This window comes from Gigantopelta aegis, chromosome 6 (assembly GCF_016097555.1).
Source record: "Gigantopelta aegis isolate Gae_Host chromosome 6, Gae_host_genome, whole genome shotgun sequence".
Taxonomy (NCBI): Eukaryota; Metazoa; Mollusca; class Gastropoda; order Neomphalida; family Peltospiridae; genus Gigantopelta; species Gigantopelta aegis.
Window position 1 is genome coordinate 62,821,570 of NC_054704.1, and position 23,040 is coordinate 62,844,609.

General features: G+C 33.1%; 1 protein-coding gene across 1 annotated transcript in view; it reads right to left on the reverse strand.

Moving 5' to 3' along the window:
- Positions 1–3,968: 3,968 nt before the first annotated feature.
- Positions 3,969–23,040, reverse strand: part of LOC121375568 (ATP-dependent (S)-NAD(P)H-hydrate dehydratase-like) — a 124,505-nt gene continuing 105,433 nt past the window's right edge. Inside the window, exon 10 of the mRNA XM_041503084.1 lies at positions 3,969–4,131. Coding sequence (XP_041359018.1) covers positions 3,969–4,131 — 163 coding nt within the window. The remainder of the gene's footprint in view (positions 4,132–23,040) is intronic.

Here is a 23,040-nt window from a genome sequence, read left to right on the forward strand (position 1 = left end):
ATTCCCGCTACAATTTATGTGAAAACCAATGAAATTTATTTTATTGCACTTCAACAGAGTTCATGCAAAAATAGATTACCTTTTTTCTAACTTAGTTTCCATTCAGAAACCAAGAAAGATTTGTTCTCATTGTTATTACTTTGTCTGGTCCAACACAAAGATTTCCAGTTAGCGCAAGAAGAACAAGAATTTTGCAGTATTGTTGAGAGTGGCATCCATAAGATATCCATCTCAATGCATTAGTGATGAACATCCATAGGTACAACTATAAACCAAATTTCTTTGATCAAGGACTTATAGTTTGCAACAAATTGGAGTAAAAATCGAAACTTTATAAATGTTTAATTATTTTAAAATTCATTGTAATGAACAACTATAGGAACAACTATAAAACAAGTTTTACCAATCTAGGACCTATAGTTTGAGAAATGAAGGTAAAATTGAAACTTTAATGTTCAACATTAATGCAAAAGTGATAAAGCTTTCACTTGATGTGCTGTCAGTCTAGGATCGATCCCATTCAGTAGGCCCATTGGGGTATTTCTCAATCAAGCCAGTGCACCACAACTGGTATATCAAAGGCTGTGGTATGTGGTATTCAGTCTGTGGGATGGTGCATATAAAAGATCCCTTGCTACTAATGGAAAAATGTAGCGGGTTTCCTTACTGAGACTATATGTCAGAATACCAAATGTTTGACATCCAATAGCTGATGATTAATAAATCGGTATGCTCTAGTGGTGTCATTAAACAAAAAACCAAACTTTAACGTTAATGCAAAAGTTGATGCTGTCGCCACTGCCATCTGAACAATGCTACCTATATCTCACCTTTTTACTTCATAAAGGTGAAATCAAAATAACTTAATTTTTTTTATACTAAACTTCCAGCTAGACATTCACAAATGAGTTTTAATGTTTCATTGCAGTGAAATAATTGTCATGATTATCTAAATTATTTTGATAGCAGAAATGGGCACGTGCTATACACACCATTTCTGGGTGTAAAAATCAAAGGATGATTGCATGTTTCGGTTATGTCCAAATGGCTAATGGAAAACAAACAATTTGCACCTGGGTCATCAGATACTTACTTTGTAAAAGTCACCACAAAACAGCCTTTTCATGTATTTCATGTACACATGTGAAAAAAGTATATCTCTCAAACAGAGTTGTAATGGCATTATATTCACAGCATGTGCTCATTCAAACTATAATTTGGGGGTAAACAAATGATGTATTTGCCTGCTCTGAAGTGCCCGAAAGACCCACCCTTCCATTCATCCTGAGTGTCAACCAAGTGTTTTGATAAAAACATTTCACATTTCCCTGGTGCCAAAAAAATGGATCCCATCTTTTGAGTGTTCAGGTAGTCATAGTCAAAAGGTTAGCAGCCACATTTTGTACCCATTGAACGGCACCATATAAAAATGAAATAAAAGTCACCATTGGGAAGATACAGAAAGGAACTGCTAAATAGAGTTCAAACACTCCAATAGCAACAGTAAATATGGCTGCCCGTACAACACAGCCACCAGAAATCATGCATAATTGAATTGCCTGGTGGCCCTTTCAGTGGTGTATTTCAAGAGTAAATAAAATGGGTATCCGAGGTGTTGGGAACTGCTTGCACTGCAACAAAACACCACACTACTACAACTGTTTACACTACGGAGGTCATCTTCCGACAGTGTGAGTGGAAGAGACCAAGCCTCATGCAAGTACGTGACCAGTAAATACATTTTGTCCACAAGCACTAATTGCATCTTTGGTAATCTCCCTTCAAGGAAATTGATCATTTCCTACTTAAAATTGATTATTTCCTATTCTAAATTATCTGTTTTATGAAACTTCATTAGTAATGTAAATCTTTTTTTTAAATGGGTCTTTTCTTTCCTTTTTCGTGTATGTAATTTTAAAAAAAGGTTAAAATTATAGGATAAACAATTTTAAAATGGGTCTTTTCTTTCCTTTATCGTGTATGTAATTTAAAAAAAAGGTTAAAATTATAGGATAAACAATTTTAAAATGGGTCTTTTCTTTCCTTTTTGTGTGTGCGTAATTTCACAAAAACAAGTTAAAGATATAAGATCAAATTTAAATCATCAATTACTTTGTTTTATTAATTTGATACAATAAATTTAGCAAAACTGATTTTATATGATTTAACTTATAACTGAATCTCCTTCTAAGACTAAGTGCCCTGCACAAGCACTTTATTTTTTGACAAATAATATTTTTAGATAGCATTCATATGCAACTCAAATCAATGAAACATATTTAACATGTTTCAAAAAATAAATGTGATTTAAGTGCAAAATGTAAACTGTAAAAGTATAAAAAAAAGTGTTCTCTTATTTCACAAACAGCACTTGAAAAGTATTTGGTGATTAGTATAAACCACCTCAAGCACCGACAGCTTAAATGGATTGAGGAAGGTCTCAGGTCACGATCACATCTTGCCAGTGAAAGACACCAGGTCGCATCCTATACAAATAATGAAACGGGGCCATCATCCAGTCAATAATATTGACAAATTAGCAGATAATTGTGCAGGTCAATTAGTGGTTTAGATATGAGATCTTCTTAAACCCAGGCCTGAATATTAACACTGAACCCTGGCTGAACCCCACATAGCTGGTGACACTGTGACTCTCAACTGTCTAAGAAAGTCTGCGTGTGCTTCTGTTTCCAACAATCTGATACACACATACTTAAAACATTTTGCCATAATTTCTGATATTGCTGCTGATAAGAACTCAGGTCTGAGAACAACGTGTAAATGGTAGACTCGCGTGCCTCTTTTGTTTGCGACTTGGTTCGAGTATTGTCAATTGCATGCATACTTTCAATAAATCTATTGTAATGTGTGTAGCTTAAAAATTCTTAGGCTTGGAGGTGGAGATTATTCTGTGGATGGACAAAACAAAGGACAAAACAAAAGCCAAGTCATGAAAAGGCAATTTGCAGTGTTTTTAACTTAGGTTTGTCGCACTGAAATGTTGGTTATTGAGAACTGACCATCATGATTGGCAATGCGATACCAGATGCATGCCAACGTTGAAAAAACATTCATCACAGGCTAAATGTCAAAAGTATGCAGTTACATCAAGTGGTACCCGAATAGAGAAATACTTAGTATGTTTTACAATACTCAATCACGATTGAGTCAATAGACTTTTATGACATCATTACTGGACATTAGTATATTGAAGAATTATTAACATTAGTGCATAATAAAATAGTGATATACCTTAAGAATAAGAAAAGCAAAAAGTAAATGATTGGTAAATAAACCAGGTAATTAAGTTCCAAGACGCTCTTCAAGAACAGAGGATATTCATCACATAGACATTCGCTGAATGGAACCAATCCCATGAGCCATCAGTATGAAAGGACCAATGGCCCACTGAGGTCAATGACAAGACACTTCCCACACTGTTGTTTTGGCTTCATACATAATAAATATAACATTATCTATCATTTAAATATATTTGATAAATGGTACTTTTTTTCTTGTATCATTTTAATATTTTGTCCATAATTATAAAAAACAAAAGCAATGCTGTCCTGCTCAATATGGAATTCAGATCTATTTTGACAGGGTTAAAAGTAGACTGCTTTTTTTTTTTTTTTTTAAATGTGGTGAAGTATAGTACATGAATGACATCAGCATTCTATTAATGTCACTTGGCAATGCCCTACAATATCAATAAGCTGGAAATTTCAATGCAAAATTGCTAGTTGCATTTTTTGTTTAACAATTTCATATCATCTAACTGTGACTGAAGAAAATATTGTAATTAAAAAAATTGTCCCACTTACAAAACATAGATATGAAGTGAAATAATGTAATGTGTAGAAAGCAATGACCAAGGTGCAGATCCTATCTGTCAATGACCATAGTTCACAACTCGTCTTCTACAAGGAAATCACTAATACATGTTTCATAAAATGTGAACTTGCCTGTCACAAGTACAGTTCTTCAAATGCTTGTTGTATGACAGCAATCATGTCTGATGTTGTCATGGAGCGACGATGTTGCTGAAAAGCCAGTTTGCTGCATCGGCGCGTCAGAAGGCAAGCAGCGTATGCAGCACACAGAGATGGTCCACACGACTTGAGCAGGTCACTGGAAACAAATAGAAATACTTTAGTACTAATCTCAGTAATGAAAAGACATGCTTTATTTAATGATGCACTCAACACATTTTATTTATGGTTATATGGCATCAGACATATGATTAAGGACCACACAGATATTGAGAGAAGAAACCTGCTGTCACCACTTCATGGGCTACTCTTTTCGATTAGCAGTAAGTAATCTTTTATATGCACGATCCCACAGACAGGGTAGTACATATCACGGTTGTGGTACACTGGCTGGAACGAGAAATAGCCCAATGGGACCACTGATGGGGATCGACCCCACACTGAGCGAGCGCCTTACCACTAGCATATGTCCCGCCCCAATCTTAGGTGTCATCACACAGGAAAGGAAAGGGAAGTTTGTTTAACACAACTCAACACATTTTAAAACAATGGCCATTTGGATGTCTAACACATCTATAGCATGAAGAACCAGCCTCAGTGGTGTCGTTGTTAAGACATTGGACATAAGGCTGGTAGGTACAGGGTTCACAGCCCGGTACCGGCTCCCACCCAGAGCAAGTTTAAATGACTGAATGGGTAGGTGTAAGACCACTACACCCTCTTCTCTCTCACTAACCACTAACAATTAACCCAATGTCCTGGACAGACAATCCAAATAGCTGAGGTGTGCCCAGAACAGCATGCTTGAACCTTAATTGGATATAAGCACAGAAATAAGTTCAAATAAATGAATGAATGTAGCATGAAGACATCATTATTTTAATACTTGGTTCAGAACCCAGTTTAAGACTGGGAAAATCTGAATTCACTTCAGGTGAGCACTATACAACTGAGCTATATCCTGTCTTGACAACACACAGACTTGATTCAATATGATCACATATACTGTCAAAATCAGAGAAAACAAACATAATACAACTTTATTGATTAAAATAGCAAGATGATATGACTTTTACCATAGACATTAATTATATCATCTGTCCAGTGAACCTTGTAAAAACATGTCCTCTTTTAATAACTAGCATCATGTTTCTTTGGTCATTTACAGGTACCCTCTTACGCGATTCTGTCCTAAATGATCTCGTCTTGGGAAGAATCTACAAGCTGAATGTCCTTGGTCACATGGTAAAAAATCTCAACTACAGCACATCAGATTTCCACCAGGCAAACAGGAGTCACAAGGCTTGACATTCATATTTGTAATTTCACAATTAAAATATTTGCTGATCACCTGCTTCTGAAAACAGTCGGATGTAAAGATTCAACAGACACCTTTAGAAACAATGATCAGCATAATTTTGCTTCATCAAATATGCTTGTACAATAAAACCTGTTTTAATGAACTTTGGCACTGATGTAACAACTGTATTATGTGGTTACATTTTTAATGAGCATAACACAGAAAACAATTCATCTAGAACTGACAATTCTGCCACTTCCATAATAGGAAAATAATTTTCATTTAGAAAATTTGTTTCTAATTTTCATTATTTATATTTACCTAGTGCTAGCATAATAACATGCTACACAACCTGAGTCATTTAGAATTGATCAATCTGCCACTTCCATAATAAGAAAATAATTTTCATTTAGAAAATTTGTTTCTAATTTTCATTATTTATACTTACCTAGTGCTAGCACAACAACTATGATACACAAACTGAGTAATTTAGAACCGATCTTTCTGCCACTTCCATAACAGGAAAATAATTTTAATGTAAGAAGTGTTTATTATTAAGTTAAAAGTATATTTTACTGTAGTTACTGAATTTTACTATATTTAGAATGAACCCTCATGAATGCAACATTAAATCATTTTATAACTCAATAAATCCACAGACAGTAGTATGACATGCTGTGGGGACAATGAAGTTAAAAGTTATTATACACATTAAATATCTACCTGTTGCTACACCTCTATTACAGGGGTACTCTGTAACCTATTTCACTACAGAACTTTCAGTACTGTTTGCCTTTTTGAGCAGTGAAGTATGGAGAATGGGCTTTACACACATCTTACAAAGTGTGTCCGTGAGACATATTTGTTAAATAATGCTGATTTACAAAGCCTCCCCACTGATCCGACAGTATGCTTCCACACTGAAATGTCTGCCAAACTTATAGACAGATTGGTAATGGTCCATTATAATACAAGTCATCTCTTCTATTAACCTTTAATGTCCTATGGAGTTTTTTTGAATCAACAATACATATTAATATTTACAGTAATTCTCCATTCAATTTGTTCACATAAGTGTACATTAAGTTATATTTATGAAACATAATAGGTTCATACAAAATGACCACAATAAAAAAAAGTCCTCCAATAGAAAACAAGTTCCAGTATACAAATAAAATAGGTTAAATAAATTATATAGTATATATATATATTTTTTTATTTTATTTTATTATATATTGAAAAAACCAACATCAAAAGATCAAAGTTCTTAACTTGCACAGTCACTACTTTCCCTGAAGACGTTACATAATATGCCCAATGATACCGATATAAAACTTTATGATAAGCCAAAGGGTAAAAAAGGATTTACCAAGGAGATGGTAAATTAGCCAAACTGGTGAATTATCAGATTTAAGCTGTGATTTATCACTTCCCTCCAGCATTTTTGAAAGCTGAGCAGCAGAGGAAGGTCCACCAAGTAAAAACACCTGCAGGGAATCCCACTTAATGAACAACATAGAGGTCCATGGAAATGGACAGGCAAGCAGTGAAGCCATGTTAAACTACTTATTGGCTGTGTTTCTTGGAAGAGTATCATATTGTTTTTGTTTTTAAATGCAGAAATCCAGATGGTCTCTTAAGGATGGTTGTAAATTACAATTTGTCTAATCCAAATACAATTTCAACATCTTGGGAGCAATTCCCCTAATTCCAACCAGTGTTTTAGTGGTATAACAAAGGCATGTAACTCTCTAGTCTCATCAAACAATGTAAAAAGGCATCATAAAAAACCAAAGAAAAACATTTCTCTTCCATATCACAATATGCTCTTACATGTATTTCCCCATAGTATATATTATTATACCAAGACATAAGATAAAAATAACAGTATTCCCATTAAAACAGTATATTCCTACTTGAACAGAAAGCCACTGCATTTAAAGGACCTATGTTAATGGGATCCATTAACAGTCCATGGTACACAAGTATTGGTGTACAAGTATGGGTTAAGTGAGCTCTATACTTTCCAACAAATTAAATTTGACTGCACTGCAAAAAATGTCTACTGTTAGCTATGCATTGAAAAGAAAGAAAGCCAAGTAAACAAACACACAGATGATAAAAACTGTTTGTCATTAACCCTAGACCAATGTAGAGTACAAGAACTCCAAAATGCCTGACTTAATTGAAAACAAAAACCATTTGTTGGCAATGTTGATGTTTCTTTTATTGTTGTTATGACCAAATTAGAGGCTTAACGGCCCCTTGCACCTACCAGCGAGAAAAACATTTTACTTTCAGATCTTAATGTACAAACCTACGTACAAACCTAAAACACAAACACATGCTTCTGGCACATCTACAGGCAACAGTGACTCATGTTTTAGTGTAATAGATTTTCTTAAACTATATTTCCGCTTATGCTACTGACTCAGTTACTTCTTACAAACTGAACAAACGACAGGAAAGGCATATAGTAAAAGAAGACATTATGTGACAAAAGGAAAAAGTGAAATATATTCATGGGACACACAATAAGTTAATGGCAAATGTCAATATCACAATTGTAGCATGTCAAAATATTCACCTGCAGACAATATCTCTTTAACTTCGCATTTTAAGATGTTTTCACAAACTAACCCAAAATAACAACAAAATGTTAATGTCTAAAGATTAAAAATAATATGTCAGGAAAAAAATATATATATACAGTAAAACTGTGTTGCAATCACCATGTTTGTTTCCGGGTCACTTCTCGTTATATTGAACTTGCCATCTGTCGAGTTATCTCCCTTGCCACAATGACATAAGGAAAATACTGCTAATAGTATTGCAATATTATCAAAAATAACAAGTGTATGTACTTGTACATGTAATAAATTATGTTTTAGAAAAAACATTATTAAATCTATTAATCAATTTATCAACATCAAGGTGCATTCATTGTGAATCAATCACTGCGGTTAAAAAACATTATTAAATCTATTAATCAATTTATCTACATCAAGGTGCATTCATTGTGAATCATTCACTGCGGTTAAAAAACAAAAAATGTACATGTAATGAAACATGTTTTAAAAAAGCATAGTTAAATCTATTAGTTTAGTGGCACCATTCACCACAACATTGAGTAGTATACTATAGACACTGACAGATAATGTACACCAAGTGAAAACATTTTGTCATTATTGAGGAGCTTTACCGATGGCAGTAATTTTTATACAGCACAGAGTGCCAGCGGGGATGCCCTCATCCTAACTGAATTTGTATCTCAATGACAACAATTGCAGTAAGTGTTATCATTAAGTCCAAACATGGTGAATGGATCACAAATTTCATCTGCAAATAATGCATGTACATGTTGTTTGAACTTGGATAGGTTGATGATATTCATGTGTTTTTTTGTGTATGATACACATTATTTTGAAGACATGCCCAAACTAAAATTTTATTGGCTTACTTCAACAAATATAGTTAGAAAAATGCTTTTCGAAACAAAATAAATAATGTTGTGGTGAATGATGCCACTAAATTAATAGATTTAATAAATTATTAAAATTGCTGACTGTAAAACTAGTCACTAGTAACATGTCTTTTTAAAAACATTCAAAACATTTTCGAAATCAAAATAGTAAATATGAAGATTTTGATCAGCATATAATACAATGTACAAAGCTACAAAATTAAAAAAAATAATTGTAAACTGTTCTGAAGTGACAAAGAGAATGAATGACCAATGGGGGAAGGTGGAGAAACATGGTCTCCTTATGGAAATGACAGTCACTGTGTTTTTGGTGCCATTTTTCACCCACTGATTCCTTGTGTAGGACATTTTTAAAAAGACAAGATGGACCAACAAGACCTCTTTCTATACATGTCACACCTGACAAATGAGAGCACAAAACACACCTGTCAGGTCAGCGCACAAATGATAATTAATGAACTGTGATTAGTGACACAAAGAAGGCCAGAAATCGCTAACCAATTAGCCCATCATTATATGGGAATATATCAAGGCTGCTCATAAATCTTTGCAAAGACCTTGTCTCCAATGTGTTTAGTTATCCATCGACTACAAAGAGATTCTACAACAGCATGCATGTATATGAACATCTGAAAAGAAGCAGACACATTACGTTGTAATGGTCAGGGAAATTCAGACAAAGAAAATTAATAAGTTTTTGTGAGTTAGCCGAATAATGTTTTTATTATTTTAATTAATATATTGAATATTTTATATATAAACTGGTTGTCTAAGGTCAGCTTACTAATACCGTTAACAACAAATATCAAATAAAAATAAAACTGTTCCATGTGCATAAGAAAAAATATATATGTGTAGCATATATCAAATAACAATCACACTAGAGGGTTTTTTTTTCTTGGTTATTAAAATGTCAAAACAACAATAATAATAAATGGGTGAACTAGCTTTTTAAAAATTAACATACTTTAGTTATGCTTTCATACTGTTGTAAAAATCAGCATAAATTATAAACAGAAAGGAATAAAATGAATGCAGCAAAGTTATATGTAAAATCCCCAGTTGATATGTTAGCCTTTGTCATTCGGAGCCAGAGTAGGTAGGTTCCACTGTGTCCTCCTTATTAGTTAGTTGTGGGACTGATTTCAGTCTTAAGATATGAGGGAAAGGAGTGGTTTGAATCTCTTACTCAAGACAGTATAAACAATGGGGATTTTATTGGGGTTTTTTCAAGTTAAATGATAACAATTTGACCTATCTAAGCATTTATAACAAAAAAAGTATTTACAGATTGCAATTATTGTATTTAACTGATGCTGATGGGTATAAAATACAGCCTCCCTTCTTCCCACCTCATGTAATCAAAATATTTGTTGTTAGTTACATGTATTTACCACAGGTATAGTAGGGGGTAACACATGTCACTTACCAATGCCAGAAATAACCACTAAAAACTCTTCTAAGTGGTCAGACTAAGTCCATAGCTAAAAGCTGATAGAAAATGGCAGGTGTGTGGCACAGATGGCCAGAAAAGACAAGCACTGGGATGTGGAGGTGAACAGTGAAAGAGGTTGAAAGATAGAAGCTGACAGATCAGGAAGAAATAAAATGGAATTCAAAGGAGAGAAAGGAAAGGAGCAGTGGGATTAAAAAAAAGAAAAAAAAAAAAAAAAAAGGAAGAATAAAATATTGCCTCTGCCCTTGCCACCTCAAGTAAAAACAAGAAGATAAAAAAGCAAGAATAAAATACTGCCTCTGCCCTTGCCACCTCAAGTAAAAACAAGAAGATAAAAAAGCAAGAATAAAATACTGCCTCTGCCCTTGCCACCTCAAGTAAAAACAAGAAGATAAAAAAGCAAGAATAAAATACTGCCTCTGCCCTTGCCACCTCAAGTAAAAAAAAAAGAAGATATTTGTAGTCAGCTATTTATTTCTAGATCCCCTGGTGATTATGCCTGTCTTCATCTCACAGAAACAATATGCTGGTACGGAAGTTATCACGCAGTTAGGGAGGTTCGACAGACTGGTCTGAACACACAAGATATTTCTAACATAATTAGCTTTATTTGTACAAACAGAAATGAAAATAGTGTTCACTTTTAGACCCATCCGGTTACAGTAGTAGTAGGCGAATACAGTAAATGCACTCACACTGCAACGTGCAGCATATGTCTGTTTTATGAAGTACAGAACAAAAAAAAAAAGGAGCATCACACTAAAAAATAACAATGCATGGTTATCTCAATTAATTTTAAAGGATTTCTTAGAAACTGAAATAATTTTTTCAAAACAAGCAGTACTTTCAACTTCATGTTTAAGAATGCTTAATGCAAACATACTACAAATTGTACTTGATTATATCAGGGAGCTAAATTTTGTCAGATTAAAAAAAAGACAAGTTTGTGTAAAATGTCAAGGTTCAGTTGTCTGTAAGATCAGTGTTAATCCTGTAAGATGGTGAATGAGCTGTTTGTTAATCTATCCACAGCCGACAAGCGAGTTAATCCTGAAACATCAGAACAGCAGCCAGTCCATAGACTGGGAATTCTGCAGCCAAGGACTCAGCAGCTAACAGGAGCTAAAATGGTTATCTCATTTTGGGTTGGCATCTTTCCCATAGTTCCTGCCAAATTACAATGTAGTTTTTTTACTGCCAAATTACGAAGAAGACTGCAAATTTATCAGAATTTAACTAATATTTGAGTGTTATTACACAATGCAATAAAATACGTTAAAAAATTATTTCTTTTAAAAAAAATAAAAAATCTGTGGTTTATTATTAATTTGTCCATAAAGATAGCATTTTACAACTAGTTTACAACATGCTCTTCAATCTCTTATTTTTTAATCCAAAAATCTATTAAATTTAAATTATGTATCAAAAGAAATCTAGTCATACAAATAATTTCAAAGATCTTACATATCAAAGTGTAACAATGTAAGGGTTCAATAATGTGAATAAAACACTTTATGGTGATTAAAATTTACAAAACACTTATCTTTTGACTTGTAAATTATTTTGTCAGCACCAGGCAGTTACTATGACATACATTATATTTTGACTGGACCTTTTGTTCTATATACGGTACCATAAACACATGGGGGAATAGGTGTAGCATATGGATATTGAGATTACAATGTAGGTGTTTTCAAGTGAATTATATATATATATATATATATATATATATATATATATATATATATATATATATATATATATATATATATATATTTAATGATACACTGCATCGAACATTGAATATTTTCTTCACTGCTGGTAACTGCATCTTCAAAACAATCTGAGTAAAATAAAACAGAAGTTGATGTTTAAAATTGCCTAGTGAGTAACAATCTTAAAGTTGACCAGTGATTTATTTTCATTTAGTAACCAACTGCTGATTTAATATAAAGTGCTGCTGTTCTTGAATTTGTAGAAGAAAAAAGTTTACCAAATATAAAATAATAATGCTTCAGATCCAGCTGATTTTGTTCAAAATTACCGTATGTATATAACTTTATTCTAACTTTTCCTTTGTACCGGGACTGTAGTATAGAGATAGGTACAATGTTGGCCATGCAACACAAAACTGTTATTCAGTGATTTAAAGCCAATAAAGGTTTTGAAATACTGGCTATAAAGATACTGTCAAATATGAATAAGAAGACAGATACAAATTAAAGCGGAGTTTCCCGATGTTTTTACTCAAAACAAATGCTTAGAAAACAATGTTTTTATTAAACATGGTGAAGACAAACCAATTGTTGGTGTATAGCAGAAAGTCAGACGCACACTTTTAAAGCTGTTGAGGACACCTATAAAGACCTTTTTAAGGGCTGTCCACTGGCCGAGTATGATTGATAGACATCTTGAATTTAACAATTAACTGTGTTGAGAAGAAGTGCTTGTCGCACGGTAGTGGTGACAGGGGCCGCAGATGAAAAATGAACTGTCTCCAGCCGTGATGGATTGCTTGTACGGAAAGGTAATCATCACAGCTTTAGCAAAACAACGGTGTACACAGACGACATAATAATCACAGGCTTTTCAGAGCTCCATTGCCGTCACTATAAGTAATGAGAGGAAGTTTTCGACCACGACAAGAAATCAGGCACTACAATGCCAATAATTATTCAGTGGAGCACGATTTAAACTTGAAGAGAAATCAATATTTGTTGAATAACACCTCAGCATATTTTAAACTAAGGCTAAATGGTATCTAACATACAATTACTTCAAAATTGGGTCACGTCACAGAAAGACAGGATACCTGCTGCTGCTGCCACATCAGTTACTCCTACTAAAAAGCAGCAAGGAATCTTTTATAGACACTTTCTTTTATAGGCCTTTGATGTACCAGTCATGTGGTCCTAGTTGTATACCACAAAATCAAATCAAATAGAAAACTTTGTTTTGTTTAATGGCACTACTAGAGCACATTGATCAGCTATTGGATGTGAAACATCATCAGCTATTGGATGTGAAACATCATCAGCTATTGGATGTGAAACATCATCAGCTATTGGATGTGAAACATCAGCTATTGGATGTAAAACATCATCAGCTATTGGATGTGAAACATCATCAGCTATTGGATGTGAAACATCATCAGCTATTGGATGTAAAACATCATCAGCTATTGGATGTGAAACATCATCGGCTATTGGATGTGACTGCGGTTGCATTCAGCACACACATTGTAAATAAGCAATTTCAAAGTGCCATACCCCAACATTTCTTTCTGGCAGAAACACTGCCAATGGCAGGACTGGTAGCGTTAACTTGGGTGCATTTCAAACTTCTGTTGATCTGTTGAGATACCACTCAGGTGAACTGTTACTTACTGGTATAGATGGGGAGGGGGAACACGAAGCAATCATTCTACCAGCGAACTACACTCCACCCTTGATTGGTGAGAATATATTACATACAATTATTTCAACCATGTTTGACTGCACCCCCAACACTTATGTTTAGACTGGAAATAGCTAGATATCTGTTCCAAAATGCTACAATATATATATGGTAGTTTAAAAGGCTATTATGTACAATATGGACAAGTTAATTTAAAACAGTCAAATGTGTATTATGCAATGAGTAATAAAAAGTGTCCTCTTAAAAAAATTTACTTTTTAATACTTATATATATAAGTCAGTATAATTACTTCATTAACAACCAACAATGCAACATTAAAGTTATTTAACAATTGTTAAAATAATAATCCCAGTACCATGATATTTTTTCCTTATACTTCACTTGATTTCTGCTTTCTTTCCTATATAATCCATTTATTCAAACTGAAGAATCAACATTTTATTACAGGAAATAAATAAGGCACGAAAGATAAAATACATTAGTAACAGTGGCTGTAGGAGAAAATGAAGAAATCTTATTAGGTTGTTAAGTCTTGTGAGGGCACTAAAAGAGAGGTTTGCAGGAAATTGTGTTCAGCCTGCTAAAACGAGTGTCCGGGAAGCCTACAAGCTGGGCACAAGTAAATCTTAATTACATTAGTGTGTGTAAAAGTAGGCACACCATGTCATCAGCAGACATAACCGGCAATCACTCTTGGGATATGCTGGGATCATAGACATATTCTGGTTATAGATTTATAAAAAAAAGAAGAAAGAAATGTTTTATTTAACAAGGCACTCAACACATTTTATTTACAGTTATTTGGCGTCAGACATATGGTTAAGGACCATACCGATATTGAGAGAGGAAACCCGCTGTCGCCACTTCATGGGCTACTCTTTTTGATTAGCAGCAAGGGATCTTTTATATGCACCATCCCACAGACAGGGTAGTACATACCATGGCCTTTGATATACTAGTCGTGGTGCACTGACTGGAACGAGAAATAGCGCAATGGGGCCACCGATGGGGATCGATCTCACACCAACCATGCATGAGCGAGTGCTGTACCACTGGGCTACGTCCCGCCCGGTTATAGATTTATAGACATTTTATCAGTAGGATACATACATGTATATAAATAAACTGATTCTTTTGAAATTGTGATTTACATATGTAAATAATTTTTTGATTAAAATTGGCAAAAGATGAAATGGCATTTCTGAAATACATAAATGTCTTGCATTGCAAGAATTCAATATAATCAATATTACTTTGTGTTTTAGTTTTAACGTTGCTATCTCAAGTATGTTTAGTTATTTAACCATTTGGAATAGATGATACACATTTATATTTTGACTTTCGCATGCCATTCTTGGATATTTTTTAACTACCATGTATATCTGTTATTCTTGGTTACTTAAAAATATATTATTCTCCATTTCAACACAAAGAACCTGGGTGCTATTGCACTATTTTGTGTCACAGAGCAGTTCTCAATAACCATTGATACGTATAACACAAGTTTATTAAAACTGTAGATGGCTTTCTATTTTGTATTACTAAATGACATTACAGAGAGATGAGAATGCAACTTCAAATATCTTCCCATCATTCATAAAAGCATACTAAAACAATTCTTTACTAGAAAAAACCTACACCCATTCAAAAATTAGAAGGGAACACTGCAGACTCTGTATACTAGTACAGAATGTGACAACAACATTTCCAAGTTCCTCGCATAGTCAATGACCGAGCTGGTTATTTATTCCCACAGGAGTAGAATGAGCAGTTACTAAATCTACCTTGACTCCAGGCTCAGGTACACAGTGAGAGACGTGGCCGGTGAAAAGCCCAGCATTATTCATGTGTTAAAGATGAACACCATCGGCTGACACATACAAAGACCGGCCACCAAGATGACAGGCTCTTGAGCGGACCAAAGTAATCTCATCATAAAATCATAGAATAATGTCAATGGGTGATTTATTGGCACAAAATGTAGGCTTGTCTGAAGACAGCGCGGGCTGCAGAAGTGTTCCGGAGATCCAACAAGTACCATCATGGTGAAAAAAGGTCACTTTTATTTCGTCAGGGTTGACACTTCTAGTTCAATAGTTCTTATTTTAATACTAAAGTAATTAGTTTCTTCAAACTCCACATGGGATCACAGATGGAGAGAGAGAAAGAGAGAAGAGATTAATCATTTAAAGCTTTGTTTGACTCTTAAAATATTTTGTTTTATATGTTAAAAAGCACATTTGAAAGCCATGTAGATAATATTTATGAAAAAGATTAATAAAACTGGGTGTTTTTGAAAACTATGTAGGATAATATTTATGACAAATCTCAATAAAATCTGCTGATTTTGAAAGCTATGTAGATAATATTTATGATAAAACTTAATAAAATCGGGAGATTTTAAAAAAAAGACATCAAGGCATATTTTATTATTTTGTGATATGGCATATTAAATAATTCAAATACAATCACAATTTTTTTTCTTCTGGATACAGGAAAGGTTATTAATATCCAAAGAAAATATCTCATCAGTATTTTACTATCATTAAGTAACACGTGGATGTTAAAACAAATCCAGATGTTTTTGGAAGTAAATCTTTATTTTAAAACAGGATTAATCCTTTTTTGGTTTATAATCTACACATGTACAACTTTAAAAATAGACAAGTACCAACCATTCTTCATCCTTGAATAGTATCATCCAATGTGCATATTTAGATTGAATAATTTTTTTAGCATAATTAAACATCAAACTCATTTTGTATGATTAATATTATGCCAAAATATTTAAATTTTCACCAAGTTTAATAACATTTTCATATATTATGCTAATTTATATTTGTCAAATGCACTATATTCTGAAAATGGACAATTTGTGAGTTTGTGTTTTGTCTCTTTTTTCTCTTTTTTTTAAATCGGGGGATTTAAATCTGAAGTAAGTATATAGTACTTCAACAGGTATTAGGACCTCAGTAAAATAAAGCTAATAAAATATAAAACTTTCATACTGAGATCATACACAAGTTCACAGTATGCCTGTGATTGCATCTTTAAAAGACAATAAATACATCAACAGATGTTCATACTTTTATTTTAGGTGACTTAATTTAAAAAAGTTATTAATGGAATATTTGCTCAAAGGGACAGACCCTAGTTTTTCAACACTACAGCATATTTTTCACTATTAGAGCTATGTATTAATGATCACTGAAATTAATTAAACATTACTTATATTTTATTGTTTAGATAATACATTCCCATACAACCGAAGTGTTTCTGGTCATCCTGGTATTTCTAATACCACAAAATGCATTTTTCATATGCGTCTGAGAAATAACAATTATGGAGTCGAGTTTTAGTCAATTTTAACAATATTTCACCGTTTCCACATCACAGACTCTTGTTTCACTCTCTTGTAACATTATCCAAATGTGTAACAGGTTTGTAACTTAACCAAACTTAGTGTCCATTTTTACGGGCTGAAACTGGGGTCTGCATCTTTAAAATACAATCCTTCAGAAATCATGTTACAATGTGAATTTTGAATTATTTAGCCTGCTCTAACTTCAAAAGCATTAATGAAACAAATGTGCTAATCAGTAGCTTACAGCATGATAGAAAAAGCAAAATGTTGGCCAACAAAAAAGTATTTTAAAACTGTTTTACCCCTTGATTCAAAATAAAAGAAAAACTATTCACATGAAGAATGCACATTACATCACTGTAGGCCAATTTGAAACTGCTATCAATGAGAAGGGCAAACATACTCTAAGTGTCTGGCTTATGCACTAATCTTAATCAAACAGATTTTTGGACACCGAAATGTGTACATAAACACAACGGAGCTTATTTTAAACTAAATAAATCAATTATTTTAAAAGTTATAGGATTTTAAATAACACTGCAAATCCCAATCTTGGCTGTTATCATACAATATTTTGCAAGAAGTTGTGAAAGCCACTCATTCAGTGCTTTGAAATAATTATTTTCAATTTAAGCTGCACTGAATTTTTCTTTTATATTTTAAAAAGCTTATACACATGTAGTACAGCACTGTCAAATAAATTATTGCCCTCAAATACATTTTTGCTAAGACCTAATCATCAATTATTAATGGTACGGACAAAAATCAGTTATTCAATATGAATTCTGATACTACACTGGCATTAACATAGGCTCGTAATCGTATAATACATTTTAATTAGTGTTCTTTTGTATGTGGGAATTTCTTTCATAAACAGTTGGCTATTGATGTGGATTTAAAACCATACACCACCAGAATAGAAACTGAATTAGACAAACAACAAAACCAAGCCTATATAAAGACATATCCATGCTCTGACCATCATTAATTGATTTATGCAAATTCACAGAAGTTATCAATTACGAAATTATCAACAGCGAAAAAATGCCATGGACAAAAATTCTAATATAGTCCACAACAAACAAAAAAGTGCCAAAAATTCTAATATAGTCCACAACAAACAAAAAAGTGCCAAAAATTCTAATATAGTCCACAACAAACAAAAAAGTGCCGCAGAGAATGAAAAACTCCATGGCAATCTCCACGGCATGGCTGATTGCTGTGGGCAATTGCAGGGGTTGCTGAAGGTATTAGATTTTGGTTGATATATAAATATCAATTTGTGCCCTAACCTATATTAAAAACAAAAACAAAACAAAGGTCTGTTTTCAGAGTATAAATTTAGCTCCTAAATTGATTCTTATTATGGGCTAAACTCCTTAAAAAAACTTAAAGAAAAACTGACCACTAGTCTTTAATCTGATTTAAAACTATAAATTAATTTGTCTGTACAGTTGTAAACTAAACATAAACAGTGTAATCATTTAACCTGGCAGAAGACAATTAGAGAATAAGATAAAAACATGTGGTTATCTCCATGGCATGATTCTCTGGGCGGTCCTAGCAGGACCATGTCCACAGACCCAGCAGGGACCTGTCCTTAGCCCTGGAGCCCCAAGAACAAGCTACATGTCTTTAGGTGGACTTCAATCTAGTTTTAATTTGTAGATTAGATTAGCACAACATGCGATTAACAATTACACTGTGTGGCAGCAACAAGTTAATGGAAAATGTCAGTGTGTGTTTGTGTGAGCTTTAAAGATCCATCCAACATTTGCTCTGATGGCAGGCAAGCTGTCAGATCTATGCACTGTAAAATACTTTATTTTCGCGGGATCAAATTTTCGCGATTAAAAGAACATAAGTCAGTTTGTGAGTATTTATTTTTTTGCGAATCCCCAATCCCTTCCCCCAATAAAAAAAAAAAATGTACCAGTACTGATGTCAATAATTTTTATGTTTATTAATTATTTAAAAAAATACTGTAAACTTATGCAAGGTGATTAGACTACCCTGTGTACTTTTTAATAATCCTCAGACTTGTTATAAAAAACAAACTCTAAAACAAAACAAAAATTTGAAGGCACAATGCTAGCTCATATTTGAGTTAAACAATATTTATTACTGTCAAAACACATTGTTCAGTACGGTTTGTGATTGACCAACAGACAAAACTTTGGCAAACCCTTTGAAGTGAACACCCAATATGTATTACAAGTATAGTGTGGCTGTACAACAGAAACTAATGAGGTACTTTTTTCCTCTTTTTTTTTTAAAGTCCAATTTTCGTCAGCCTTTAATTTTGTGTGAAATCTATTTTCACAAATTTTATTCAAACGCAAAAAACAATTCCACGTGAAAATAAAGTATTTTACAGTATATAAGCTGATCAAGTCAAAGTCTTAACTTGAAGTCCTCTTAAAAAATCTTATTTTTTTGTTGCACAATATAAAGACTGTAGATGCTAATAGTTAATTATATTATTAATGGAGTTCTAACAGACAGCATGAAATGATTCTACTTAAAAATCCAAGTTCTATCAGCAGAGTTAAAGTAAAATTTTGCAATTTCTACAGACACCAGGTAATAAGTAGATCTGTGTTATTAGCATTACTGTGTACTTGTAAGTTAGCTCAATTAATTGAATACTGAACATCCCTTCCAAATGGCAAACTTGCTGTATGTCTAAGTAGAATAAAACCACAAGCTGGGACTGAAATACACTTGAGACAATAATCTGTTCTGAAAGAGGACTGTTAAAGACAACCGATCGCCAGATTTTGTGCTCATTTATACATTCACAGACTGTTAAGTATCTGCTGGTACATCAATACAAAAAGATAAAAAAATGTTTGACATTTTTCACGTGTCTATTCATTACTGGATTTTACACATCAAAAGTAATATAACAATTCATGCTTATGTTAGCTTACATGGAACTGCAAATGATTATAGTTTATCTATCAATATTTTTACTATTTATGCAAGTATTATACAATATTTAATTAACAAGCTTTCCTGTACACATTCTTGAAATCAGAATTACACTTAAATTTAATTCAAAGTTGAGTAAAGTGACTACTTGTCTTAAAAACATTTTAATTTCTAGTTAGATCAGATGACAATTTTGTTGATTTATGCATTGTCTAATTATTTTACTTGGAATACAAATAATATAGCTGTAATACTAAAACAGCTTTAACAAGAATTGCATGACATTTAATGTCTCCATAACAAATTTTGTTGCACTGTGATGTACATCCATAGGTGCAACTATAAACCATGTTTCACTGTCCTAGTCCCTACAATTTGTGAGAAAATTATCTAAATGTGAAACTTTAATATTAAATTTAACGCAAAAGTTGATGTTGTCATGGTCACCACAGCCACTACCACTACCACTGTTGAAAAAGTAATACACATGTAGATATGGGTATTACTTTTTCTATGGTGGTGGTGGTAGTGGCTGTGGTTTTACTTTTTTACTTCATAAAGGCAGTAAAATCTTACTTTTTACTTCATAAAGGCAGTAAAATCTTACATTTTACTTCATAAAGGCAGTAAAATCTTACATTTTACTTCATAAAGGCAGTAAAATCTTACATTTTACTTCATAAAGGCAGTAAAATCTTACTTTTTACTTCATAAAGGCAGTAAAATCTTACATTTTACTTCATAAAGGCAATACAAAAATACTACATTCAAGGAAATTAATAACTCTGCATTACAGGTTCCTGTGTTTTTATCTTTCACCTTCCTGAATTAACTCCCACCCCTCCCCATGCTGCCATATAACCACTGCACTGCTAAATCTATGATATAAAGAAATTAAAACTGTGCAGATGAATTTAATATCTTGACATCTAATAGCCAATGATTTATAAATCAATGTGCTCTAGTGGTGTCATTTAACAAAACAAATTTGTACTCGTATGAATTTAATATAACTTATTTTTCTTACGTGAGTACTACATATGGTGATCAACAGGTTTCAGAAAACATTTAAAGAACTACAATAAAAGGTTTAGACACTATTTTCTCTTACTACTCTTACCCCAAAACTGTCATTTCAGTGCTATGTACACCCAGCTAAAATACTTGTAAAACTAACAATGGTCTTTTGTAATTTGTTGTTTTAGTCTGTATATGTATAAAATATTAATACAATCTTTTATTCTATACTAAGCTCTTGCAAAGACTTATTGATTGGAGAGATTATTTTGGGATTCTAGTATTTAAAGAATGCAGTATAGTCATACATAAACCATTTTAAAAATTATAAAAATTCCCACCCCCAAAGAAAACCAAACCTCAAACACCCCCCCCCCAAAAATAAAAAGCCCCAACCAAAACCCAGTAATTTATTTTAAATCAACATAAATTAAACAAAAAATTGTGTCAACTAAACAAACCACTTGCAAAATATGAACATGATTCTATTAAGTAAATTAAGTGCATTCCACTGCAAGTTCATATTTTAAAATATAATTCCAATTATTATTAAAAAAAAGATGAGAAATTAAAATAAAAATAATAAAAATATAAATGGAGGATAAACGAAATTAGTGCAAAATTGAAATTACATCATTACAAGCAACAAGTAGTATAAATAACATAATTAACAAATAGAGAAAAAGGCAAAAAAAATAAAAAAATATGAAATAGATAAAAAAAACCCAAAAACTGATAATAATAATAATAATAATAATAATAATAATAATATACCGGTACTGCCTGGTAAAAGGAGATGTTTCTAAATGCATGTACCTTGGTTTCACTGTTGTACAGTAAAACAAAACATACCAGTATTCTGTTTCCTCTAGAGGCCTTGTTAATTAGAACACCACAAAGAACAGCACCAGGGGTAGATGAATATAATCACAACACTGTCATAGCCAGATTGTCTCCACTACAGTCAGAGGTAATCCAGCAAACAAACTCTCACTCCGTTAGCCACGGCTACCTAAATCCCTGTGCTTCTGTGGACATACACCATAGATAGTATAGCACACCGATAACAGTTTGTCATAGCACTGTGCTCCTTTCACACTTTGCTCCTCCTACCTTTACCGCCAAAGCCCGCCTCCTCCTTGGTCATGTGACACTGATTGACTGGGCTCAACAGCAGTAACAGGCAGGTCCATTGGAAAACACACGCTGACAAAACTGTGCCATGGGTTAATTCACTGAGGTAGATTATGCTACAAGTGTCTGTACACAGATTAGCAATAGATCTCATTTGATTTGTTCTCAGTTATTGTTGTGAGTGCCACAAGCAGGTCACAAAGATTAAACAGCACAAAATTAAGTCATCTGTAACTTAACCTTACACAAAAACCTTGGCTTCAAAGTACTGTGAACAGATAATCATAAGGCTATAAGAATGCAGTTCCTTGAAAAATGTTGTACAGTAGGGAGGACTGGCATGTTTGTTTAATGACCCCCCACGGCACTGTTTAATCAGTGACTATTAGATGTCTAACATAACAGTATAATTGTGGGCATCACAAAAGTGGATGTTGGAATCTGTGACAGACCCACCAGGCATAACATTATTATTCCCCCCCCCCCCCCCCATACACACACATATGATCAGTTCTGGAACAGGTGTAAGATAATAAATTTCACAGCTTGAAATGGCCAAAGTCAAAGTTTGTTTTGTTTAACAACACCACCAGAGCAGCTTGAAATAGTGGCCTACTAAACCATCCTAACATTGTATAATTATTTTGTAAGCTGTTTAGATGTGATTCTTTTATAGTCTTAATTCTATGATGCTCTAAAATACATTCAAAGGTCCTAATTTTTCACATACTATCTCACCTCATGCTGTCTTATTTCTAGCAGGCCATATTTGTTTCTTAGCAGGCCATTTTTTGTTTTTTAGCAGGCCATTTTTTGTTTTGGCCTGCTATTTAAAAAATAATAACATTCCTATTTTGAGCATATAATTAAATGTTCCATATTAAGATCTTTGTGAACAAAATAAAATTACAACAAATTTTAAACAATTATTAAAATACTAT